The sequence below is a fragment of the Podarcis pityusensis genome, assembly GCF_964106645.2.
Source record: "Podarcis pityusensis genome assembly, chromosome: 4".
Classification (NCBI taxonomy): Eukaryota; Metazoa; Chordata; class Lepidosauria; order Squamata; family Lacertidae; genus Podarcis; species Podarcis pityusensis.
Window position 1 is genome coordinate 69,430,827 of NC_138027.1, and position 24,828 is coordinate 69,455,654.

Here is a 24,828-nt window from a genome sequence, read left to right on the forward strand (position 1 = left end):
CAGATTCTGAAAGGAAATAGTTCTACTTTGCCATAGCAATAGTCTTGCCACTTGATGCATTAGACAGCAGTACTAACCCCACTTTCCTGGGAGTATGTCCATTGAATTCAGCAGGGTTCCTTTTAAGTAGACATTGTTAGAACTGAAGCCTGTCTGTGGTATTTATGAAGAACCCATTCCCTGATTCTTCCTAGTATTCCAAAGAAGCCTGAATAATTGCAGTCACACCTATCCCAAACATTGGGATTTGAAAGAAATGGCTACAAATATTGGACTATGTGCAGAGGTTACGCTCTGACTGAGGCTACAATCCTATGAATCCTTACCTGGGATTTTGAACACTGTGGGACTTGTGTTGGAGGAAATATGTATAGACATGTACTGCAAATGTATCTGGCATATGAGTGCACACAGTTAGCAGGTCCGCCACTTACACAAGGGTTTGACTCCAAAGGTCCATGTACAAAGGCAAAATCATGCAAAGTCAGGAACCCCTGGAACCACTTCCCTGAGAGGTGTAGTCCTACTTATTGGGTTCTGGGAAGTTTGAAGGGCCCTGGGACCCTCCGAGAGCATGGCAAGCAAGGAAAACCTGGATGTGCAGGTGGAAGAAAAACAAGTAAACGGAGAACAGGGAATGGCAGATTTCCCCTGCTCTCCATTTGTTTATTTATTTTCTCCCTGCACACGTTTGCATTCACATATGTAAAGGGAATGCCAGTTGTGGGCCCACTGTAGAATTTTAGCTTGCAATTTATAAGCAGATTTTGTTTGTGTTTTGAAATTGTGTTTGAAGCCTCTAGTGTGGCAGTTTTCAAGGCAAGAAGAAGCAGCCTCTGCATTTGGGATATTTATCATGATAGAATGTTCCAGGTGACCAACATATTCCAAAAGCAGGAGTGCTTCATCTGATTTAGTGAAAAGAGGCCACCGAGCTGTAAAACTATGCAGCTAGTTGCTACTAATCTGCAGCTGCAATCATTGTTCTCTTCTGTCATTCCTTTATAGGAAGAATAAAGGATTGAAAGCAGTCCATGAGATATTAGTTTAACATTACTACTGGCTAGGTTTTGGAAAAGGAAATAATAAATTCTTGGCTGGCACGGGGACTGCTAAAGTACTTCTGTTAACTGTATGTTATTTATGACATCCTCCTAAACTTTTATGTCTTCTGTTCCTGTCCATTCACAAGTGTTTGCATGAGTCTTATGTTTCACATTTATTTATATGTGTGCTTTAGTATATTTAAGATAATTTTATGGGTAGTTGCTGCCAACCAAAGAGCATTAGATTTTAAGATGACATGGTTTTAAGAGCTGAAGATGTAATGTGCTAATGAGGATAAGATCAGGGGAGGCGGAAATGTTTATGTTTCTAAATATTTTGGAAGAATCTCCACCTTTAATGTATTTGGAAAGGTATTTATTTGGCTATCATGACTAGTGTAAGGCATGGTAATGACTCAAGAAGCACCTTTCAAAAGCACCACATGCGCTAGGGATAGTGAACACAATGTCAAGAGCTACAGCACCCTGTCTCTTATCAGTTATGCTTCAAAAAAGAAGATTAAAAAGATCAAAGGAACTGGGTGGATGAACATATGGATTTTGCCTCCTAGTGCTTCATCCCATGTTATTTTACATCTGCTGTGAGGTATATGTCCAGAATTGTATGTATCATTTTTAAAATAAATAAAATAAAAGCTATATACGAATTATTTGGACTTCACACAAACCTGCCAGTTTACTCTCTGGTTCCAATCTGCAGACCCCACTCAAGATGAACTGCCCTGGGCCAACTAGGGACCACCCTCTGCACCTTGGATATAGTCCCAAATTACTTTGTGGGCAGGGTCTAATGTTTAAGAAGGGGGGGAACCTAATTAAACACACAACCATGATGGAGTGGGAAAGGAGACATCGTTGCACTCCCTTGACTGAGCAGGGGGTTCTGTTCTCCAGGATGTTCTTCACAAGTGGCTTATCTTGCGAGTGAGCACCCTTGTTATCACATTGTTGGTCAAGTCAGCAAGGGAAGTTGGCATCACAAAAAATTCTTAGAAAGTCACCAACCTAACCAGAAACGGAAACAAATTCTTGTTTTGTTTTCAGAGTGGGAAAGAGGTACTATGGGAATGCACAGGAAATATTGGCCTAGCCTGAGAAGGAGATATGTTACTAATACTTCTACTTTTTTCTCTCTCCCCCAGAATAATGGTTCCTTAGTCTGGTGCCAGAATCACAAACAGTGTTCAAAGGTATGAAACTTCCTCTCTCTCTCTCTCAAAGATACAGTACAAAAATGTTATCCATCATTGTACTTTATTTTTTATGGATTGCTATACATTTCATTTTGTTCTAAGCACTGCAATGCATTTATTTCCATATTCTTCGCATACAACAAAACTCTTAAAATCTTGTTAACAATGAATATTTGTATGTAATCACTTGCTGTATATTAAAACTTCATGGTTTCTTCTTCTCCTCCTCCTCCTCCTCCTCCTCCTCCTCCTCCTCCTCCTCCTTCTTCTTCTATCCTGCCCTGTAAGAACTTCCCTGCAGAGGCATAGCAAGCCCAGGTGGTACCCGGTGCAAATTTTTTTTTTTGTCACCTCCCCCTCATTGACAGCTCGGGGTATGTTTGGAAGTCATGGGTGGGTGCAGAATGTCCGCCCCCTTTCCTACTCCTCTGCGCCCCACCCCCACAACTCTAAAGTAACCCAAGCCATCGGGGGAAGTGGGGAGCTATGCCGCTTTGCCGGGGTGCTGGCAAAGCTGTGAAGCTTGTCCTCTCGGGAGCCATGACTCCCGTCCGTCTGTCCTCCTCCCTCCCTCCCCGGCTCGCTGTAAAGTGGCAAAGCGGGAGCCGCTTACGGCGAGCCAGGGAGGGAGGGAGGCTGGGAGGGGGGCCCATGGCTCGCCATAAGTGGCTCCCGCTTTGCCGCTCAGCAAGCCGGGGAAGGAGGGATGGGGAGCCGTGGCTCCCGTCCATCCCTCCCTGGCTCGCTGTAAAGCAGCAAAGCAGGAGCCTCTTACGGCGAGCCGGGGAAGAGGGATCCCACCACGGTCTGTATGGTGCTCCAGCGGTGCCAGTGGCAAACCCCTATGTACAGTGCATGTGTGGCGTCACTACATACAGCGCATGCATGCGACACTGCACATGCGTTGTACATAGCTGTTTGCTGCCAGCGCCGCTTGAACGCCGCACGGACAGTGGTGGGATCTTCTTCTCGCGGCTACAGTCGCGAACAGAGGATCTTTCACATGCGGCTGCGGCGGCAGGGCAAGCACCCCACGGGGTGCCTTCTTGTCACCCTCCCAGACGTGGAACTCGGGGTGAATCACCCCCTTGCCCCCATCTTGTGATGCAACCGCTTCCCTGTTCCATTTACTTCAATTAAACATCTTGGCTCTCTTCTGTTTGTAATTAATGGGCAATAGCCAGTGTTAGTCATACTCAGAGTAGACCCATTAATATAACAGAGCTCAATAGCTTGATTTCACATTTCATACTAAGCCCAGACTATGGCTTAGTGCAAAAAGGCTGGCTCGTGAGGAGAAGGATAGCAGCCCCTTTGGCCAATGTTTTGCTTGGCGTGACATCTGAACCCAATTACAAATGATGGTTAAGGAGGAAATAGCCTAGGCTTGGACAACACACCAAACCAAACCAAACCAAACCATGACTTAGCTGCTGCATGGAGCTCAAAAGGCCAGGGAGAAGCAAAGCTCCAGGAGCTATCTTATTTGTGCTGAACGGTAAGACAACATGCAAACCAAGTCATTGAGCCTATTCTGAGTATGACTTCGTAGTTGGATACCACCCTGTGGGGTTTTACAGTTGCTTTATTAGAGCTGGATTGTGCCAGTTAATTTTACATGACCTAAAATGTACTTCATATTTATTCTACAAGCAATTCTTGTTCAAGAAAGGAGAAGTGTTTTTCCCTGAGATTATATATTTTATGCTATTCAGTAATTTAATTTCTTTGGGGCTTTCAGCTAGTCTTACTGTTGTCTTTGTGTGTGTGTGTTGACTCTTTGACCCTTGAAAGATTAGAGTGCAAGTGAGCTAATAACTATTTGATTCTACTGGAAAAGCATCTTGCTAAGTTGCCTGGAGAGAAGCAACAATTATTATTCAGCTTTAGAGGGTCAGAGTGGAACCACAGGGCTTAGCCACTGACTGCTCTTTTCATTCCCATACAATGCCGAGTGCATCTATTCCCTGCTTTAGAATTTTACCTTCTAAACTATTAAACCAGTGTTGTAGAAAAATGGTAGGTAAAACAGTATTTAGCCAAAATTTCCATGATTTCATAATGGTACAAGGACATGCACTGCAGTATGCTGAGATCTATATTTAATACGTAGTTGACTTTCTGTAGAATTTATATTAAGTGGGGACCAAAATCCCAGAAGCTCTGAGGTGCTGTAAGGAGTGATATTCAGTGAAGAACTGCCCTGTTTTATGAATTGAGACATTCCGTTTGAAACAAAAAGGTACATGGATTTCTCAACAACAGTGAATCTCAATAAGCTGGTGTGTGTGTCTGTGCGTGCAACTGAAATACTTTTTCTGTGATGTTTTCTTTGTGAGTTCCTGGCCATCAGGAAGACTTCAGTTTAGACTTCTATGAGTGCTAACTGGAGGAGAAGTTGGGAGAAGGGCTATTTGTTTTGATCAGAAGAGGAACTGGTTTAATGGAATAGCTACTATACAAGCAAGAATGCAAGTATAGTAATTCTATCTAACCCGCTAAATCATATTATCCTGTAAATACAATTCAGCAGTGGACAGTTGGGTGGCATGACTGTGTTCACCTGTCTTCCGGAAGATTTTGCTGCTGCTTATAGGGAGGTAAGGAGGAGGGGGGAGGTTGGTGTGGTGCAAATGCACTCATGGGATCAGTGGATTGGCTACACAGTCCATTTGCACTGTGCTGTTCTGTTGCTCCTGCTGTTGCACTTGTATTTCACTGACCTTGCTCCTTCCACCACCTAGTGAGCAGCAGTGACATGACTGACTGGAGGTCAGGTGAACAGCGCTTCCTCACCAAGCTGTCTGCTACTAGTATTGATTGAATAAATAATATATTTGCTTAACCTTTAAAGTAAGCCTCCTTGTTTATCTGTCTTACGCCTGCTACCGTTTATGTGTCATTTGGGGAATAAGATATTACCAGAAATGTCTGGTAGCAGCAGAAATTAGGGGATTAAGGAAGCAGTTATAGTCCTCATGTAAGATGGATGCTGGTGGGAGTCCTCCACATAAAGGGTCAGTTAGGGAGGTAATCCTCCAAATTTCACAATTACTTAGTTTAGTTTGGGATTAGTTGTCATGTCCTTTATAGAATTTCTGTACAGATACAGGATTTCTTTTAAGAAATAATGTTTAACCCTGGTGTCTCCTCCATTGATTGAGTGATGCAGTTGTGCTGTGAAATAAGGAACATCCATCAAGCTATTTCCCATGTGATGTTCACAAGCGACTCTTTAAATTAGGACTACTAAACTTCATAAAAACCAACGAAGGGCAACAAAGCCTGTCACTGTCTCATGACTGCTGCTGGTAATTAATGTTGACATGAATAGGTTGTTATGACCCAAAGTAAGCTACCTGAAAACAAAACCGTAATGAAACAATGAAAACGATTTCATACAGTCATCTGTTCTTCAATATTGTTTTGTTCTGCATATTCTCTCTCACTCCACCCCCTCTATCTTTCTCTCCCTCTCTCTGACACACCCACACCCACACCTACACCCACATACCCACTTTCTCTCTTTAGGTTAAATTGCCACAAAATTGGTTAAAATGTGAGCGGCAGACTACATTAAATGTAAGCATATTCATTGCCCCTGAATTCATTATTTTTCATTCAGAAATAGCCAGCACCGAATGCCCAATCAGGATTGGTACTTGTTTGTGTATGGGGTGTGTGTAGGAGAGCTTTAGCCCTTTACCCTCTTCTGTGCTATATATCTATGTATATGGGTTGGTATCTAGTTAGGAAATAACAAGAATGCTGGTTTCTGGCAATTGCTAGCTCTTGTGGCACACGTGTTTCATGGTTAATCACGGAATAGGACTTCTAGTGGCTCTCTAATTTTTTTTTGCCATTTTATCAAGGTACCTCTCCACGCCTCTCTGTGCAGCAAGTGTATTGTTAGGCATTAGTGGGATGATTTTTCTTTTTCTTTTTAATAATGAGCGATTTGATCACTTAACGATGACCACGTGAACATACTTAGTGAACATCCTTACAAGTAAAAAAAGATTACTGACAAATATCTGTGTAGTGCCAACTCTGTCCTGGAAAGGAACCATTGCTAGGGGTGGAGTGAACAGTACACCTTAAACAACATAGCCATAGAGCTGTTGCCAAAAGAAGTTGTTATGTGGTGAGTGATTTGTGGCTGAAACAAATAGAACAATGTATGGTGGGGTTGTCCTCCATAATGTTGTGCATCTCGGACCTGGAATGTGTTTCTGGTGCCTAATTTGAGAATCTGAAGATTTGCAGTATCACAGTTCTTAATGCAGCAAGTAGGTTCACGTGGTATGGCTGGGTTTGCTTGCCATGGGGAAGTCCAGTTTTAGTATAATTTATTGGCCAAGAAAGGATAAGGAGGCAATAGCTGTAGAGAGGGGCAGCATGGTAGAAGACACAGAAGAGAGTAGGAAGCAAATGGTCATGTAAATCTATTCATTAAACTCGACTTCAACATGAATTTTGGTTCTAAGATATTCATTTATTCAGTTTCTGCATTGGAGGAGAAAAGTGGTGACCGACTCATGCTATGGTCCATGTGAGGCTATGCCATTCTGCTATTTTCTGTAAACTGCTTTGAGGTTTTTCACAATCAAGCAGTGTATAAATTTTAGGAAATAAATATATAATGTGCATTGAAGCTCCATTTTTCCTTCTGTTATATTGGTTCCAGACTCTTGGCAAGTCTTAGTTAAGGCAGTTGACAATGTCGGGGGAGGGGGGGGGAGAAAGGTCAGAATTTAACTTCTGTACCAGCATTGTCTACTATTTCAGGTTTCCCAAATTTCCCCATTAACAGCAAATATCAGAACCCTGAAGTTGTTGCTGCTGGATTGTTTGTGGAATATGATAGGCTGCTGAATGTTCTCAAGGATATCTGTATCTTGTCTAATGAAACATCAACTGAAAAAGAGTTAATTAAATCTAAACTTTGTTCCATAGAGTCTTGTCTTTGATTTTTCTTCTTCCTTGAATCCGGCCATTCATTCACAATTATGTACCGCAGTTGGTTTAATCTTCTTGTCATCACCTTCAAAGATCTGCATAACCATCATTCCTCCTTAATTATCCATTGCCTCACAAGTGTCAAGTTGTGCTGATTCTGTCCACTCCATTAATACGTCTAAGTGTGCATCCCTGTTTGTCAGTTTCTAATAAGATACCTTTGTGCTGCATGGTTGTCTACAGGCTTCTGTACACAAGCACATTTGGATCCCCCAAAGCCCCCTATATGTCAACAGAAGAAATCACTTCTTCCTCAGTACAATAAGCTGGTTATATATAAACTTCATATAATTTCATGCTCTTGTAATTTGTAATTAGTGTAACAACATGGGTGGGAAGGACCCCAACTGCTTTTAAATACTGCTAATTAATTTTTATTAAATAGTATTCATTACTACTAAGGGCTGGTTCATAGTGGGCTAACTTACTTATTTTAGCACTAGCAAGGGTTGCTCATTCCTTTCAGCAACGTAATTTATGAGCCTATAGTTTAGAATTGCAGCTGCAAGAGCTTTCTCTGGCACTTTGAAATGTGCATAGGAGACAGAAGTAGCTGAGAACTGTAAACTTCCAGCTCATATATTAAGTTGATCGTATGAATAAATGACTTCTGTGAAGGCAACAGGCTAGTGCAAGAAGGCCACCCTACGGTGTGAAACAGGCCATTATAGTGAATAAACACTGATGATATGTTTCTGATGGGATGAATTACTTCAAACATAATTAAGTCTGCAAGCATTTTATGAGAAAGGAAATTCTACTTTGAGGTAATTTTTGAATACTGATAATTCTACACCTTTGAATTCTAGTACTACAGTTTGAGCACAGTTGAAAACTAAGTGACCAGAGAGCATAATTTAGGGATGCCTATTCAGTGGCATTTACAAGGGCTGGAAATAAGTGGTGATACATCATGACGCACCATGAATCTCAATCTGGTATTCTTTTCCTTTTTCTTCTCTGTGCCGACAATACATTGACAATAGTCATTGATTGATTGACCCAGTGGCAAGGCCAAAAGGCCATCTGTAGTCTTCAGAACAGAGAGGATTTTGTGAAAGAAAAGCTAACTAAGGATACAAACGCAGCAGCCAGATAAACATCATGTTTCAGAAAAAAACCCAATTTATTTGTAGAATAGCTTACACTCCAAAATGCTGCTGTGAGCTGTTCTTCAGGCTTCCTACTGGGTTCTTCCCAGAGAGAATGCAGGTGGAAAGATGAGTTAATGATCTAAACAATTAGAGATTTGCTGCACCCTTCCATCTGTCAAAGTCCGCTGAAATAAAAGTGCACAGTTTTCATTTGTGCCTCCAGCATCAAACTCAGCCTGAAATCATGTTGTGATTTGCCCTGCCCCATGGTACTGTCATTCTTATGGTAAGTGTTCTATGTTTTCATGCTGGGAGACTTCTATCAAACATTTTAGTGTGCATTTGAGGACTAATGGGAACATTTCATTACAAAAAATACAAATATAATTCTAGGAGCAGCCCTTTATTTTGGGAAGTATGCTGAGTTACTGTTGTATGGTTTATAAAATTGCATCACAGCTCTAAAATTTTTTAAAAAAACATGCAAGGTTGTAACTTTATAGTAGAGCAATGGTTTTAAGTATTACCTGTGAGAAAGTGGGATAAGTTACTTTTGAAATCAGGCTTTATACCAACAGAGAAGAAAGAGAATGGCTTCCTCTACTGGTGTATCTTAATAAAAATAAAAATAAAAATGCTGATTAAAATGTGGCATATTCACAAAATATGTATGAAAATTATGGTAATATGGATGATATTTGAAGTTAGGGCACATTTTACTTCAAATATCTTGGGGTATATTTGCTTAGAATGTGTTTTAGCTTTAAAAATATACCTAAGAAAGCATGTTGCTTACCTTTCCCATACATGTGATGACCTTAAATCAGGCACGTCCAAAGTCTATTTCGAGGGCCTAATCTGGCCCGTCAGTCAATTTAATCTGGCCCCCATGGCAGTATATGTCCTGGTGTAAAATCCTTTAAAAAGCTCAACAACTTTGGTCGGCCCAGACACATGTTCACTTCATCAAATCTGGCCCTCTTTGAAAAAAGTTTGGGCACTCCTGCATAAAGGAAAACTGCATTCTGCAAGACAATCTTCACTTGTCACTGCTCATGCAATTTGCTATATATAGGGATTTCTTATCTGTAAGAGCTAAAATGTTTTGGGGTGCTTATAAATCACAAAGTAGCAGAGCTGGATTTAAAATGCAGCAAATGATATAGATCCTGTGCATATTCCTACTAACAAAATGGCCAAATGCACACAGTAGTTGACTCATTCAACTGTTGCTACCAAGTGTCATGGATTGGCTGGATGCAGAGGAGTGGAGGGAGGCACCAGTTGAGGAACCCCCAAGAAGGCTCAGAGCCAGGAGATTGGTGGTATGATGACAGTGAGTGATCAGAGGGAGAAGAGGGAGCAGATGGTGAGGAGGAGGTGCTGGAAGCTGAAGAGGCAACATGGTTTAGTGAGCAGGAAGAGTCTGTGGCAGAGAGCAGTCCAGAAGCAGAGGCAGAAGAGGAGGCTGGAGAGGAGGGAGGCCAAGAGGCAGCGATGAATCAGGTTAGTGTCCTCCTGGCAGTGGCGAGGGCTGGGTGGGTGTGGTGGAGTCTGTTCATCCTATGTGCCTTGCCCTGCCCCAGGCACCATGAAAACACACTCCATCATTGCCCTAGTCTAGAATGATGGGAGCAATGGTCCAACAGCATCTGGAGCTGCAGAAGTTTCCCATTCCTGTCTTACCTTTGACAAAACACATTACAGAATTCCTTTTGTACAAGTAGCCAGAGTTTAGAATCCTGTCCATATCAATAAGTATTAAGATTCCTGCATTTTTCTTAAAGAATCTCTCCACTTTGGAAACAATTCCTAACAAAGAAGTTACCATCAAGCCCCTTCAATGGATGGCTGACTTCAAAAGTGGAAGCATGCTTCCTGTTGATGTGATTAGAACACTTGTTTGCTTAACAGTTTCAAACCTTTCTGCCTTGTGCCTATCTATCAAAAGACAATAGCTGGCGATGCTGAAAAACAGCTGCTTTAAACTACCCTTTAAAAGCTGTTCTTTCCCAGTTCTAAATGCTCTTTATGTTTCAGACGTTATTTTCTTTTGCATTAAAAATGCCTTGTTAAATGCAGATGCAATCTATGCTTTCAAGTGTACTTTCTTGCAGTAAATACACAGGAACTTGCTTCAGATGTATTGAAGGATAGGGTGTTCTAACATTACGATGTGTCTGTCTGTCAGAATTGAGTTAGTTGTGTGTAATTCCCTTTATACTTACAGTTTCTGTAGCCATTGAGGGGAGAAGGAGCCATTTATCAGTAAGAAGGATTTGCGTTTCATGTTTAGTGACACCCTGCATTTACTCACTGATACAAATTTGCACTAAGATTATATTTTGCAGAGGAAACCACTGGGTGTCTTGCTTCTCTCTTCTACTGAATTATTTGTCCCAGTTTTGATCACTGTATTCTTGGTCTGTAACTGAATTGTTGAACTTAACTTGCCAAAGATAAAGTATTCATTGCTGAGTACTGCTTTCCCCTCGCTCCAAAGGACACAGAATCATTGCTAACTTCTGAATTGTGCCACTTTTGAGGACTAGTAATGTAAACCTCATAGCTTTTTCCTAACGAAACATTTGAGGCTTAGTTTTACATCTCCAGCTATAGTATATGCGTGTCTGCTCAATAAAGGGATGTGGGGAAAAGTGGTGTACCAAGGCTTTTTAAAAAGCACACACAAAAAGATACTTATTAAGGCTGGCATTTTGAAGCAGTAAATGCTCCTTTAATGTGGCTTTATCTGCTTCAGTGAGCACTGTGTTGAGAATCTGGGATATTCACACTGCAGATTCTAACCAAGCCCCTTTTCCATTCTTTTGAGCAATTTGGGCACAAAAACAATCCTTTCCTAGAACTTTTAGCAAAAGCAACTGAACTATGCAGGCTAATCAGCTGTAAATCTTTGCCATCTATAAAGCAGTTGATTAAGTGCCATGTAACAGTAGTTCAATCAGTGCCGAAGCAGAGTTGATCAAACAGATTTAAAGACAGACAGTGCTTTGAGACAGTAGACAAATTAACAGTCAAGTCTATTTCAAAGTAAGTAACAGATTTACTGCGTAAAACTTTTAAACAGCATTCCCATGTCTCTAGTCGCACAGTTTTCCCTAACCTTTGTATGTCTTGCTCTCCGTAATTGGGATTGGAGAAAAGGTATGAAATCAACGGCTCTAGGACTTACGGATGTAAACTTGCAGAAATTTTGAAGCCATGTAAAAGCAGTATGTGTGTGTGTGTGTTTCGCCCCTAGGGAAAAAGTGGAAATTTGGGAAAACAATGAAATATTTTGTTCTGTTTGTCAAACATTTTCATATCACAGGAGAAGTATGATGTATAACTTTGAAGACTGTCTTCAGAGGGGTAGCCATATTAGACTAGTTTTTGATGCAAGGGACTAACAACTTCATTATGGCACAAGCATTCTTGAACTATAGCCCACTTCCTCAGATTCATGAAACAAGCCACACTGAACATACAGTCTCACTTTTAAGGAAACATGGATAATATTGTTATTCGATTTCATCAAGTGGACCAAAATTCTAGTATTATGAGAGAGAAATTTCTTTTTCCAGTTTCTCTAAATGATGAATAATTTCATAAACTCATATTATGTCCCAGTTGCCTTTTACCTAAATAAAGAAGTCCTGATTATTACTATAATTTCAGACCTCAATAGTTTATAGGTGAAATTAGAACCCTATTTCCTGCCATGGCTATCACTTTATAGGTACTTAACAATGAACTTTTTTCCAGCATATTGTTGTCTGTTGAGCCCTAATTGGAGAAATTCTTCTGGAGTTATTTTTCCATTTTTTTAAACCATATTTAATATTTTGGTGCTGTCCACCAACTTTGCTACCTGTGATTCAAACCTACTTATAAATAATGAAATAGAACATTTATTCCAAGTACAGGTAGGGGACCTCACTACTTTTTTGTTTAAATTGTGAAAATTGTTGTTTTACTCCTACCCTTCACATCATGTTCTTTAATCACTTACTGATCTAGAAGAAACCCAGTCCTGCAAAGGATTGGTGAAGCAGGATTTCTGTTTGCAGAAGCCTTGCTGACTCTGCCTATCAGCAGTGCTTGTTCTTCTATATGATTAACAGTTCTAGCACTGAATAATGCTTTCAACTAATGTGCCTTGACAGATCCCTGTTACAATATCTAGTCATTTCTAGTCATTTGGTTAGAAGGCTGACTTTTAGTGGTGAGTTGCATATTTGTGTTACAAGATAGACAATTTTATTTGACAACATTAAGGACTCTCATTGTGTGCCATTTGGACCTAAAGATGTATTAATTTGTAATGTGTCAGTTAACTAATCCTAGAGCCCTGTTGCTCAGTGATTTAGTAGGTGGTGGAAGACGTTATAGCACAGTTTAGATGAATGACACTAAACATGGACTAGCAAAAACCAATAACAACCCTGCTTGACAAGGCCTTTATCCAGAGGCCTTGTTTTCACTTTTACTGAAAATATTATCAATGGCTTTTCAGCAATGCATCAGGGGAGGAAAGAGCACATGCTTGCTTCAATCCTTATAATTATGAGCCCCAGTGCTGATGCTATTTGCATTTTAAAAATATTTTGTGTCAAACACAATAAGATGCATTTAACCATTTCTGATTTGGTCCTGTGATGTAAATGAAGAAGACATTTCTGATTTGAAAAAGCCACACCAGGCTCTGTTCATCATTTGGTATATAATTCTCTTGAAATTTCAAACTAGCCCACAGGTTCACTATTTTAGTACTTTTTTCTTTTTGCCTGAGAAAAAAAAAAGTAGTAGTTGGGGTCAAAACAAATGCAGAATTTATTTTGGAGCCTTTACCATGTTTGTCTCTTCTCCAGTCATTACCTGGAAAATATATACTTTTTTGCTTGCCTCTCTATCCTTATATTTACTCCTACAGGGGGAACTGCAACTTTGCTGAGGGGTGGAAGCAGGAAAGGAAGTATCTTGAACAGGGAAGCTGTATATTTACAGGATTAAACCCCCTTCCTTCATAATTGGGTCATATTCAATTTGGAAACCCTCACAGTTGCTTTTAAGGGGGAAAAGTTGGGATTCTAGATCATGGATCATCTGAATTTCAGTTGGTTTGGTCCTAATGTTAGAGGGGGAGAATCAGTGGACAGCCTTTCTTATCAGCCCCCCAAAGAGAGACTCTCCTGAACTTCTGTTTCTTGAATCACTTGTTTTGACCGGGTTACTGGTTTTGTGTATTCAGGGGGTTGACATTTACGGTTAAATCTAAGTTTTGTTTCATTGCGAAAGCATCTCATTAAAAGAGCTTCTGGTTTCAGTTTTGCCTTGACTTCCTCTTCCCAAGAATTAAAGATACAAGGGGCAATATAAAACCTTTTACGCAAGAGTCAAGCTACTCACTGTTCATTAAGGTTAGTCATCAATGCAAATACTGATTTTACAGGACTTGATGGATGAATAAGACCATACAGATGATCATTTTACCACACGCTTTTCCATAGACCTGCATTTCATATGTGGCAAAGTACTATATTTTTCCCTCTTGGGAAGATGATATAGATGACCAACTACTCTGGAATGAGACAGTGCTCTCTGCAGGGTTGTTGCCATCTGTATGGGCTCAGTGCCTTAAGAAACACATAACCATCACTTCTCCCCTGAAAAGATGGGTCTGGATCCAGTGCTTCTCTGTGAGCTAGATATTTTTGTTCTTGGGTGGCAAAAGTGCTGATTTGGAGTTTGGCTGTGCTCAGCAGGAAGGGAGCTGTCCGCTTAACGGTTGTTAATATTTGTTTGGTTCTGGACTATACTGCTGTCTGATATCTGTAACTCTCATTATTCACTCACTGGGTGGCAGTTACGGATGTAAAGTTCATTAAAAGCATTTGCTGAGAAAAAATTTAGGCAAGGTCAGAAGTTGTTGCTTGAAAACTTGCACAAGATGGACAGCTGACACCTACTATTTAAGCCTCTGAAAACAAATATCTATCCATTTTTAGCTATCTGCGAGGAAATTACAGATTTGCTAAGTATTTCTTAAATTACAGCTGGCAACTAAATGGGAGGTGGACATTTCCTCCCCATTGGTGGTGTTTTGTTGTGGAGTAAACTTCAAGTTTGTTTACATTTTCTGGTATCCTTATTTTGGTTAAGTATATCTACATGACAATAGCATTGGGTAATTGAATAATATCTCTGTGGTTGCTGGACATTCTCTAACTGAAGTTATTAATACCTTTTTTAAGATTTGAAAATCAGTATTTTTTAAATACTCCCACTTGTAAAATTTTCTATAGAGATGTGAATTTAACATTGAAAAGATGAAGAAATGTTATGAACTAGTACCACATCCCCACATAGCACAACACCGTGTAACCTGAACATAAAGTTTTATTCCTTGTAATGTTTCATCCTTAGCAACAGTAAAGACCTAAGCTTTATGTGGGATCATATAATTTATCTACTCTGAGCATCCTCCTGTGTAAGCATTGGTTGTAAACTTTTGGTACTTTCGGTCATTGCTTCTGCACAGATCGGATTCTCAGGACAAATTGGCTATTGTTGTTGCTTATTTCGTTTATGAATTGCTTACCATGAGGTTTCTTGAAGTTATTTGCAATAAAAATGACTTATCAAACTGTTACATATATAAAAACAGTTAAATACAATTGCATATAAAAACAATTGCAAGAACGGTAAATATAAAAACAGTTTAAAACAGCAATACATACATAAAATCAGTTCAGATCCAGGACGGATACCAGCTGCAATAAATATTTTAGATGTGTTGGTAGAAGGCAATTCTAGCTAGTGAGGTTACCTGGGCCTAGAGTGACAGAGATGGATCTAAGAGCACCTCCGGTTTATAAACCTTATCCAAAGCAGGCAGTTGACCAATTGCCTGGACTCAGGAGTAGCCCATCCACAGCACCTCCAGCTTGCCAGGATTGAGTGTTGATTTATTGGCCCTCATCCAGCCCACACCCAAGTCCAGGCTCCAGTCCAGGGCTTGCACAGTCTCTGCTGATTCAAAGAAATAGAGCCGGGTATCAGTGGCGTACTAATCACACCTCACCCCAATCTAATGAGTGCTCTCAATGGCCTCATGTAGATGTTAAATAGAGGCATCTTGTGGTGCAGTTGTCAGGGGACAACACTTAATCACCCAGTGCTATTATCTGAAACCAACCCTGGATATTGGACTTTTCTAAAGGCAGGCTGAACTTCAGGAGGACCACCAAGAATGCCCCATCAGAAGATCTTGATGGTCTGGTGGAGCACGGCCCTTAAGTACTTTAGGCTCAAGTTGTTTAGGGTTTTTCAAACTAGCACAAGAACCTTAAACTTGGCCTGGTACCAAAGTGGCAAATGTTGTAAAGAATATAAGAAGACCTTTATATAAAATGATAATTAGTAGTGTAACATTTGTATCCTACTCTCCCCATCAAGGAATTTAGGGGAGTGCATCCCCATTTTATCCTCCCACAAGCCTGTAGGGTAGATGAAGGTGAGCGTGAAGTAGTTAGCCAAGGTTATCCTTGTATCTGTTCTGTGACAACAAGATTTGTAACACTTTTAATAATACTAATACTAATGCTACTAATAATTTATTTATACCCCACCCATACAGCATTAAACATAAAAAACTTCCCTAAACAGGGCTGCCTTCAGATGTCTTCTAAAAGTAAGATAGGCCTAGTTGCTTATTTCCTTGACATCTGAAGGGAAGGCATTCCACAGGGCAGGCGCCACTGCCAAGAAGGCCCTCTGCCTGGTTCCCTGTAACCTCACTTCTTACAGTGAGGGAACCACCAGAAGGACTTCGGTGCTGGACCTCAGTGTCCGGGCTGAACAATGGGGGTGGAGACGCTCCTTCAGGTATACAGGACTGAGGCCGTAACTTATACATACGAGATCAGTATTTTAGACAAAACTATACAGTTAGCATATACTGAAGAATCAGAAAGTGAATTAGTTTGTTTCCAGCATTATCTCAGGTAAAACTGAAAGATACACACAGCTTCGTGAGGTGTTAAATTCTGAGTTTCACAATTTCTTTTAAAGTAAAAAAAGCAACATTTGTATTTGATTTTGATGGGTGAACAAACATCATTAAAACATCATTAAAAGCTTGTTGGACATAGAGCTGTTTAACACCTTAATTAGAAACCAGGATGAAACTTGTGTCACTTGGAACAAGAAGCTTAGTGTGTTTCGGACATCTGTCATGGCAAAGTCAAGACTATAAAGTTGTCAGACCTTCTTTGACCTTTTTGCTCCTTTATTTACTCTGATGATTTCGGTTTAGCACCTATTTTCACACTTGATATTTAAATTGCTACATGATACACTGCTTTGTTTGATAAGAAGGCATCCTAATTGTTGTTTACTATCTGTAACAATCCATTTTTATTTACTTAAAAGTCACAGACCTTTTAAAAGTATATGTGTTTAATGCCTGCTTTCTTACTTCTTCAAATACAAATGATTCTCATGGTTGGGAAATTTTAGGATCGTGGCCAGTCCTTCTTCATGACCTCATTGAAGCAGAACATTATGTGCATCAGCAGTTACATGAGCTCCACTGTTGTACCCAATTTGCACATTGAGTTATATTCTATCAAGCTTGTGGATAACATGATACTGTGTCCTTGTTTGATTATGGATCACAGTTACTGTGAATGCTGCAAGAACAGTAAATAGAGCCTGGAAGAGCTGTCAAGTCCCCACTCCCCCTTGCCATGACTTTTCAAGGCAATGTCATGTAATTTTATCTTTGCCTTGTAGTAAGAAAAGATTTAACTGTGTTACATTGAGCTTTTATCGCTCACAACCTAAAAATGCCACTTGCTGTATACAATACAAGTGAAAAGACACTTGCTACATTCTTAAGAACTTTAAAGAAAATAAAATCAATGGATGCCCCTTCTTTGTTCTTGGTAATGGACAGAATTAACCCAGTTACTTGTTTCTTAATGCTGGTTGAAGCATTAGCATTCAGAGTCTTTGGAGATCCCTATTTGGCTGAACATTAAATAATTTTAGTTTGGACTTGTCTATTTTTGCCTTTTGAAATATTCTAAAGTTCAGATATCCACAATTTATGTAGCTGGGATCTGTTGTTAGCAATTTTCTATACACATATGTCTGTTCTCCAGAAGTCTTTTGATCTTGTGGCACAAGGCAAAACTCATGGCATCTGAATTGTCTGATTAATTTTCTGTTAGCTCATGTCAGTATTTTTCATGCCATCATTAAAAGTACTTACAGTATTTCATATTTTGTTGATTAAAGGCATATCAACACTATTAGTAATACTCTCATCCACAGCGAATGGTTGATCATGCTCATGCTCAGAAGCTACTTGGAGTGGTGTATGTGTAGTATTCACAACATTTCTTTTCACATATTTGCCTCCCTATGTGATTAAAAATGTGCATTTGAGTCTTTACAAACTGACTCGGGGAATATCTCTTGGAGAGAGATGTACTGAATACTATTGAACTTGTCAGAATTGAAGTCCAAGGCCTGATTTGTTCTCCAGTTCACTTATTCATACATAGCACCTTTTTCTGAGCCTTCTGGGCCAAGGTCCATATGCATGGTAACATTTTAAGGGGAAGTGATGTGTGTAAGTTGAATTATAACAGATCAGAAGTAATGATGTGACGTATGTGCTCTATGTGGAGGTGATCATGGGCCTTGGAGGTGGAACATTTCCTTAACATGTGATGCTGTATGAATGGGAAATGAGTGTGCCTTTCCTCCATGTTTTTGACTCAGAATGCTAGCCCAGTGAGTACATAAACTGGACCTTGGAGTTGTGTTTCAACTTACAGTAGAAATTATTGATTTGTATTATTCAGAAGATATTTGGGGAAGCTCAGTGGCAGAGCACATGCTTTTCATGCCAAAGATCCCATATTCAATCCCCAGCATCTCCAGGTGGAGATTGGAAAGACTCTTGCCTAACACAACATACTGGGGAACCGCCGCTACCAGTCAATGTGGACAATGTTGAGCTGGATGGGACCCAGTGTCTGACTCAGTAGAAGGTACCGTCCTTTGTTCCTGGCCCCATTTTTACATGTTTGGCTAGAATACTGAATTTTCATAAAATAGCATAATTAATAGCATATGCTTACGTTAGCATGATAATATCTGCCCACAGTAATATCTGATGGTAACAATATGACTCTGCTTCTAAAAAGGATCTGCAGAGATGTAAAATTTTCCAGTTGTTCAGTATGTTCCTATAACTGAATCTGGGGAATGCAATTTCCATGGGTTTTGTTCTCACTTGTGCTTCTGGATCAGTACCAGGTAAAATCCGTTAGGAAAGTGTTAGGTCCATGCCATACACTCTTAGGGGCAAGAAAGGGGAACCATTTTATTATGTCCTGCTTGGTCCCCTGTTCCCATCTTTGCTTTTTCCATATGAGATCAACTGTTTGAATCTAGCTTCACTTTTGCTATTTTAACATTTTCTGGCTTGCAAATGTTATTTTTTTCAACATTTACTCAATAGAACAAAAGGATCTGCCATTGAGAAGATACTCTCATTTCTATATTTAAACCTCCAGTCATATGGGGGGGGGGAGTGAAATAGATGTGTAACTTTGAAAAGTACTACTTTGGTTTGTATTCTGTGACTCAACTGTTTTTAAAATGCCCTCCCCCATCCACCCGAATAACTATTCTTTTGCTGAAAACATGTGTGCTCCTGATGAATATCCCAACTGTAATACCCACATATTTTCTCTCTGCTTCAGAGAAACCCATACGTCTTCCATTTGCAAGTTTGTAAATTTAAAATTAGGCTGAAACAAACAGAAATGTAAAGAAAGTATAATTTATTTGCCCCTGACCACCTGGAACAGCAATTGTGTTGATAAAGAGACTCAAAGGATTCATGAAATAAAATCCCTAAATGCCAAATGCTTTAAAGCTTTGCTTTTTTCTTCTTCTTGCAAATCTTTCATTGTAGTCAGTGTGAATTCTTAGTGTGAAAAGGAAGTTATGACCTGGCAAACATTTACTGCTCTGTGGATATTCTCATGGAAGCTTTCCACAAATCCAAGCAAGGTGAAATTATTTAAGTAAGAAATTGAACTGGATTAGAAGGCTATAAAAATCAGGGCATATTACTACTGAGATGATATTGTGTTTCATGTGTTTCATGTTTTATTTTCCAATTTGGCTAAGGGATACTGACTTTTAAGAATCTGAACATTATATTTGGTAACGTCGTGTGTGGGAAGCAGTGGTGTTTTTCTAGTAAAAGAGGTGTCAGAACTCACCATGAACATCTCCCTTGTTCTCTTAGAATGACAATGGTGCCCACCTAAGAGGTGCCAGAACTGAGTTCATGTGAGCTCTCCCTGAATAAAAGCCCCAGTGGGAAATACTGCACAACAGAAGTTAAACATACTGTGCACCTATATTATAAGGAGTCTGTGCTCTGGCTTTACATGCTTGTGTAAGGTGCAAGATCTGCCTAATAAACAGGTAAGGCAAAGTAGAGTTCTAAGGTGGAGAGGAAGTTCATCAAGCAGAAGGAAGAACTGGGAAAACTGAAACTGGTTCTCACCTCAGCCCAGGGCAGGAGGGCTCAGAGAAGCTCTTGAAAGACTTCATAGCTTGGATTCAGTATCAGGAAAGTTGAAATAAGTCTTGTGGAAGTTTCCTAGTGAGAATGAGAGGAGTTTGATTTTTGATTCTAGTGTTGCACTAGAAGCAAGGCTTGGCTACTGCTAAGGAAAATCAAGGAGTGGCAGTTTCCATCAGCAGAAGTTTGTGAGGCAGGTGGTACTGTTGCTATTTACCCAGCCAGGGATGGGGTGAGGCAGCAGCAAGGCCAGGGGAGCTATGGTTGGCAGCAGTAGTTGGCCTGCAGGTATGTGCACACTTGTGGGGAAGCCACCAAACTAGAACTCCCCCAACCTCCGTGTGCTGTGTCCTGGTGAGTGGCAGTGCTACTGCCCATAGGAGGACACTGTTGCCACTCCCTCACATCCCACTGATTCCCCACATGTCCCTCTTTCTTCATTTGTATTTCTAAACATTCAATTTCCCACCTTCACTTACCCCTTAACTCTTTATGGCTTGGTGCCCCCCCCCCCCAATTATGACAGTGATAGTTAAGAAGTGTTATGGAAGTACGTGTTATCAGGCTTATTAGTAATCTCTCAGCTTGATCTGGTGTTATGATGCTTTTGGGGGGGGTGTATGTGTGGTGGTGTTTTTTTAATGAAAACACAAATTATCCCATCTACCTTTTTCTTAATTCTTTCCCTCCCCTGTGCTCAAAGCACATAGCAAGATGGCAGCCAAGTGATAGATAAAATGCTTATGTTTTCTTTGCTAAAATCCCTGTGGTGCAAATCTGGATTTTGCTTTTTTTATTTGGAATGGGACTTGGAAGCTTTCAGACAACTGATAAATTTTGGACACAAATTTTCTAAGAATGGAAATTGGATATACTATTCCATGAATAACAGGAAATGTGCAGCCAGCAGAAGAGCATTAGAATAGATCTTTCTTTGTGGTGGGTGGCTTTTTATTTATTTTTCCAAATATTAGTGCCAAGCAGAAGTTTGTATGACTCTTACAATTCCAAAAGATGCTTAATGCTGGTATAAGTTTCTCTAAGCTGTGTTGGCTTTGCTGTGCATAAAAACCTTCTGATTATTAGCTTCAAGCTAACTTGGATGAGGTGAATCTGTCAATTTTGGTTTCTCATTTTACAATCTTAAATTTAGTTCTTCATATTTCCACATCAGTTTGTGATTTATTTTTTTTAATAAATAAAACCCCTCATAAAAACTTGGGATTTTAGTGCAAATTTTCCCCAATAGAATATATAGTGTACATTTTTGTATGCAATTTTGCCTTTATATAATTTCCATAATGGAATGCATTTTTGTATGTTAACTGTGGTTTAAGTGTGCATAAAATGCATGTATTAGCAAAGCATTACATTTTTGAGCATATTACTTGCCGGGAAAACTGCACTGCAAAATCCAGGAAAATTCCAATTTTAAAAGATCAATGTGTTTTAGTTTGTATATTGCAGTGATGGCTAAACTTGGTCCTCCAGCTGTTTTGGGACTACAACTCCCATCATCCCTAGCTAACAGGACCAGTGGTCAGGGATGATGGGAATTGTAGTCCCAAATCAGCTGGAGGGCCAAGTTTGGCCATCACTGGTGTATTGGTTGGAAAGGTGCATATTAGGTAATTTCTCATTGAAATGCAAATAAGATCAAATTTGTCCCCCATTCCTAGTGAAAACACCCAGATTTGCAATATTAAAGTTTTGAATTGGTCTCCCACTTTCATTCCTGCTTTGTTGTAATAAGCAGCTCAATGGGCCTGGAACAGTGGAGAGGGAAGATATTGGCTGTGTCTTCTTGATCCTCCAAAAGGGATTTGGCAGTAGAAAATGAATTTAGTTTTTTTGTGCAACTTGTTCATCAGTTGTCAGCATCAGTGAATGGAGAGTTGGCCAGTAGGGAAACAAATGTGAAAATACAGCCTCCTACCTGATATACTGTATTTTTTGCTCCATAAGACACACCTAGTTTTTAAAGGAGAAAAACAGGAAAAAAATATTCTGAACGAAACAGTGGATGTGTGATTTTTGTGGTTCATGCTGTGGCCACAGACATGTGATTTGACGGTGAGTTTGGGGTAGCCCAATGCAAAAATCCTGAGAATCCATGTGGATCCATGCTTTGTAACCATGTTTTGTGCCATTGCGGCCCCACGAAACAGTGGGTGCGTGATTTTTTTGGTGCAGGCTGTAGCCATGGACATGCTATGTGATCTGATGGTGAATTTGGGGTGATCCAATGCAAAAATCCTGAGGATCCATGGGCTTTTACCTCCCCCCTCCCAGGCAGCCTCGACCCTTATCTCCGTCCCGATTGCTTGCTGATCAGCTGCTTCCTTTCATTTTTTAAAAAATAATATTTATTACTTTTCCAACAATTTGAACACACAACAAAATAAAAAGAAAAAAGAACAACACAATACAATACAAAAACACTACACAACACATTAAACTAACAAAACGAAACAAAAACAGTTTTAAAAAAACATCAAACAATTTCAATATCTTATCTTTCATTCACTTATTTCAGTGACCTCCTCACACCTCCCTTTTTGTATTCCACGTCTGTTGATTGTTTCAGCAATTCCTTTCCATCTTCCTCTGCTTTCTATCCTTTAATTATCTTAACAGATTCTAGCCTTATTTTTCCCTTTAATACTCTATTAATCTATTTATACTTAATTCCTTATAACATTTCTACTAAAGCCATATAACTTCATTCCAACATTTTTCTAACATTCATTAATTTTACAATATTTCTGTAAATAGTCTTTAAACTTTTTCCAGTCTTCTTCCACCGACTCTTCTCCCTGGTCTCGGATTCTGCCAGTCATTTCCGCCAATTCCATATAGTCCATCAACTTCATCTGCCATTCTTCCCGAGTGGCAGCTGCTTCCTTTCAACACCCACTTCCCTCTTAGTGCCTTAGTGACTTTTCCTTAGCTGAAGCAGTTTTTTGCTCCTCCTTTTCTTCTAATTTCTGTCCTCATTGCTTGTTTTAGTATTCCTGTCTCCACTCCTTGCAAGTTCGCTCTCTTTACCTCCCCCCCTTCCCCGGCAGCCTCCTTTACCAGCAGCTTTATCTCCCTCCTGATCGCTTGCCGATCAGCGGCTTTGTTTCAACATCCACTTCCCTCCCCCCCCAAAAAAAAGCATAATCTGCTTTTCACCCCATGGCAATTAATTCGGCTCCAGGGACCACACATTCACTCCACAAGATGTACAGACATTTTAGGAAGAAAAAAAGTGCATCTTGTGGAGCGAAAAATACGGTACTTTGAAAAAAAATGTGTTTTGCTACATGTGCTTGTTGAAAAGTAACATATACAGCAGATAATATGTCTATAGTGTTGTTCACTGCTTTTTTCATGATATACTGAAGTTAATAAACAGGACATTGCATGGGACAATAGGGGATTAGTGTGTGTGATTGTAAGTATACAGCAGAGGTCAACCAAAGATGTTGAAAGGGGAGTTTTAAAGAGGCTGAACTGGAGCACACTCTGAAAAACTGGAACACAATGTCATAAATCTTGGTTCTTACCTCTTCCCTTCCTCTTTTGACATTACTTTAATGAGCTTTTTAAAAGGCCATTTCTTAGTTCTTGTAGCCACTGTTATAACACTCCTTGTTATGCAAGCTAAATTGTCCTGGAGCCATGGCTGACCATTTGCTACCTGCCCTATAGGTCTGTAGGTATTGTGATCTCTGGGGTGTGAGTATATGTGTGAAAAATGCATACATGTGAATACAGTATTGCTTCTCCTAATGCTTTCTGGGGAGGACTGTTTGGGCACACATTTTCAGTATGTGTGTTATGCAAAAATGGACCTCAGGCTTTTTTTTAAGGAACATAGGTAGCTGCCTTATGAGTCAGACATCTGTTTTGTCCACCTCAGTAATGTTTGTAGTGAAGACTTCATACTTTGTCAGTGTCTTTCCAGCTTTTCAGGAAGTAGTCTTTTTCCCGAGAAGGACACCTTGCCATTTGTTCTAGAATTGGGCTGCAGCCTGAAAAGATACCTCATAGTGTTATAATATGAACCATCTATTTTAGTGGCATTGCATTCACACGTAGAGCTAATCTAACACAGTGGTACCTTTTGGTTAAGAACGTAATTCGTTCTGGAGGTCCGTTCTTAACCTGAAGCACCATTTTAGCTAATGGGGCCTCCTGCTGCTGCCGTGCCACTGGAGCACGATTTCTGTTCTCATCCTGAAGCAAAGTTCTTAACCCGAGGTACTATTGCTGGATTAGCAGAGTCTGTAACCTGAAGCGTCTGTAACCCAAGGTATCACTGTTTAATTGGATTTAATCTTCATACGTAAAAGAGCACTTTCCAAAGGGCTGAGCATACGGTTGGCAACATCCCGTGTGCTGCACTTCCCAAGCACGTGACAGTCAAGTCGAGTAATAATGACTTCATGTGATTGACAGGTGGGTTGACCCACCCTTGGGGTCCCTTTCAACTCTACAGTTCTATGATTCCATCGTCCACTGAAGACCTGTACACCTGTGAAAGTGGGGGGAAAGCATTAATGGTGGAATATTTCTTAAGCAGGAATGAAGCATATAGCTCAAAGCATGACAACTTTTTGACAAATCTCTGTTTTATGTACTGTGACCATTTTTAATTCTAGAGCAGTCAGTAGTAGTTTTAGTACATTCTTTTGGGAGCCACAGTTATGCTCTATGAAAGATCCACTTGTTAACAAATGCCGGAGGTTAAATTTACAATCCCACAGTGGAGTGCATAGGCCAAGTGCCATTTAAATTCTGCATGCATAATAATTTATGGTTTTAAATTGAATTTATTCTAACATTTCTGC

At 40.0% G+C, this 24,828-nt stretch overlaps 1 protein-coding gene across 1 annotated transcript in view; it reads left to right on the forward strand.

The window, feature by feature from the left end:
* ANOS1 (anosmin 1) overlaps positions 1–24,828 on the forward strand; it is a 91,243-nt gene that overhangs the window by 13,303 nt on the left and 53,112 nt on the right. Inside the window, exon 2 of the mRNA XM_081001337.1 lies at positions 2,210–2,257. Within this exon, the coding sequence (XP_080857463.1) occupies positions 2,210–2,257 (48 nt within the window). The remainder of the gene's footprint in view (positions 1–2,209; positions 2,258–24,828) is intronic.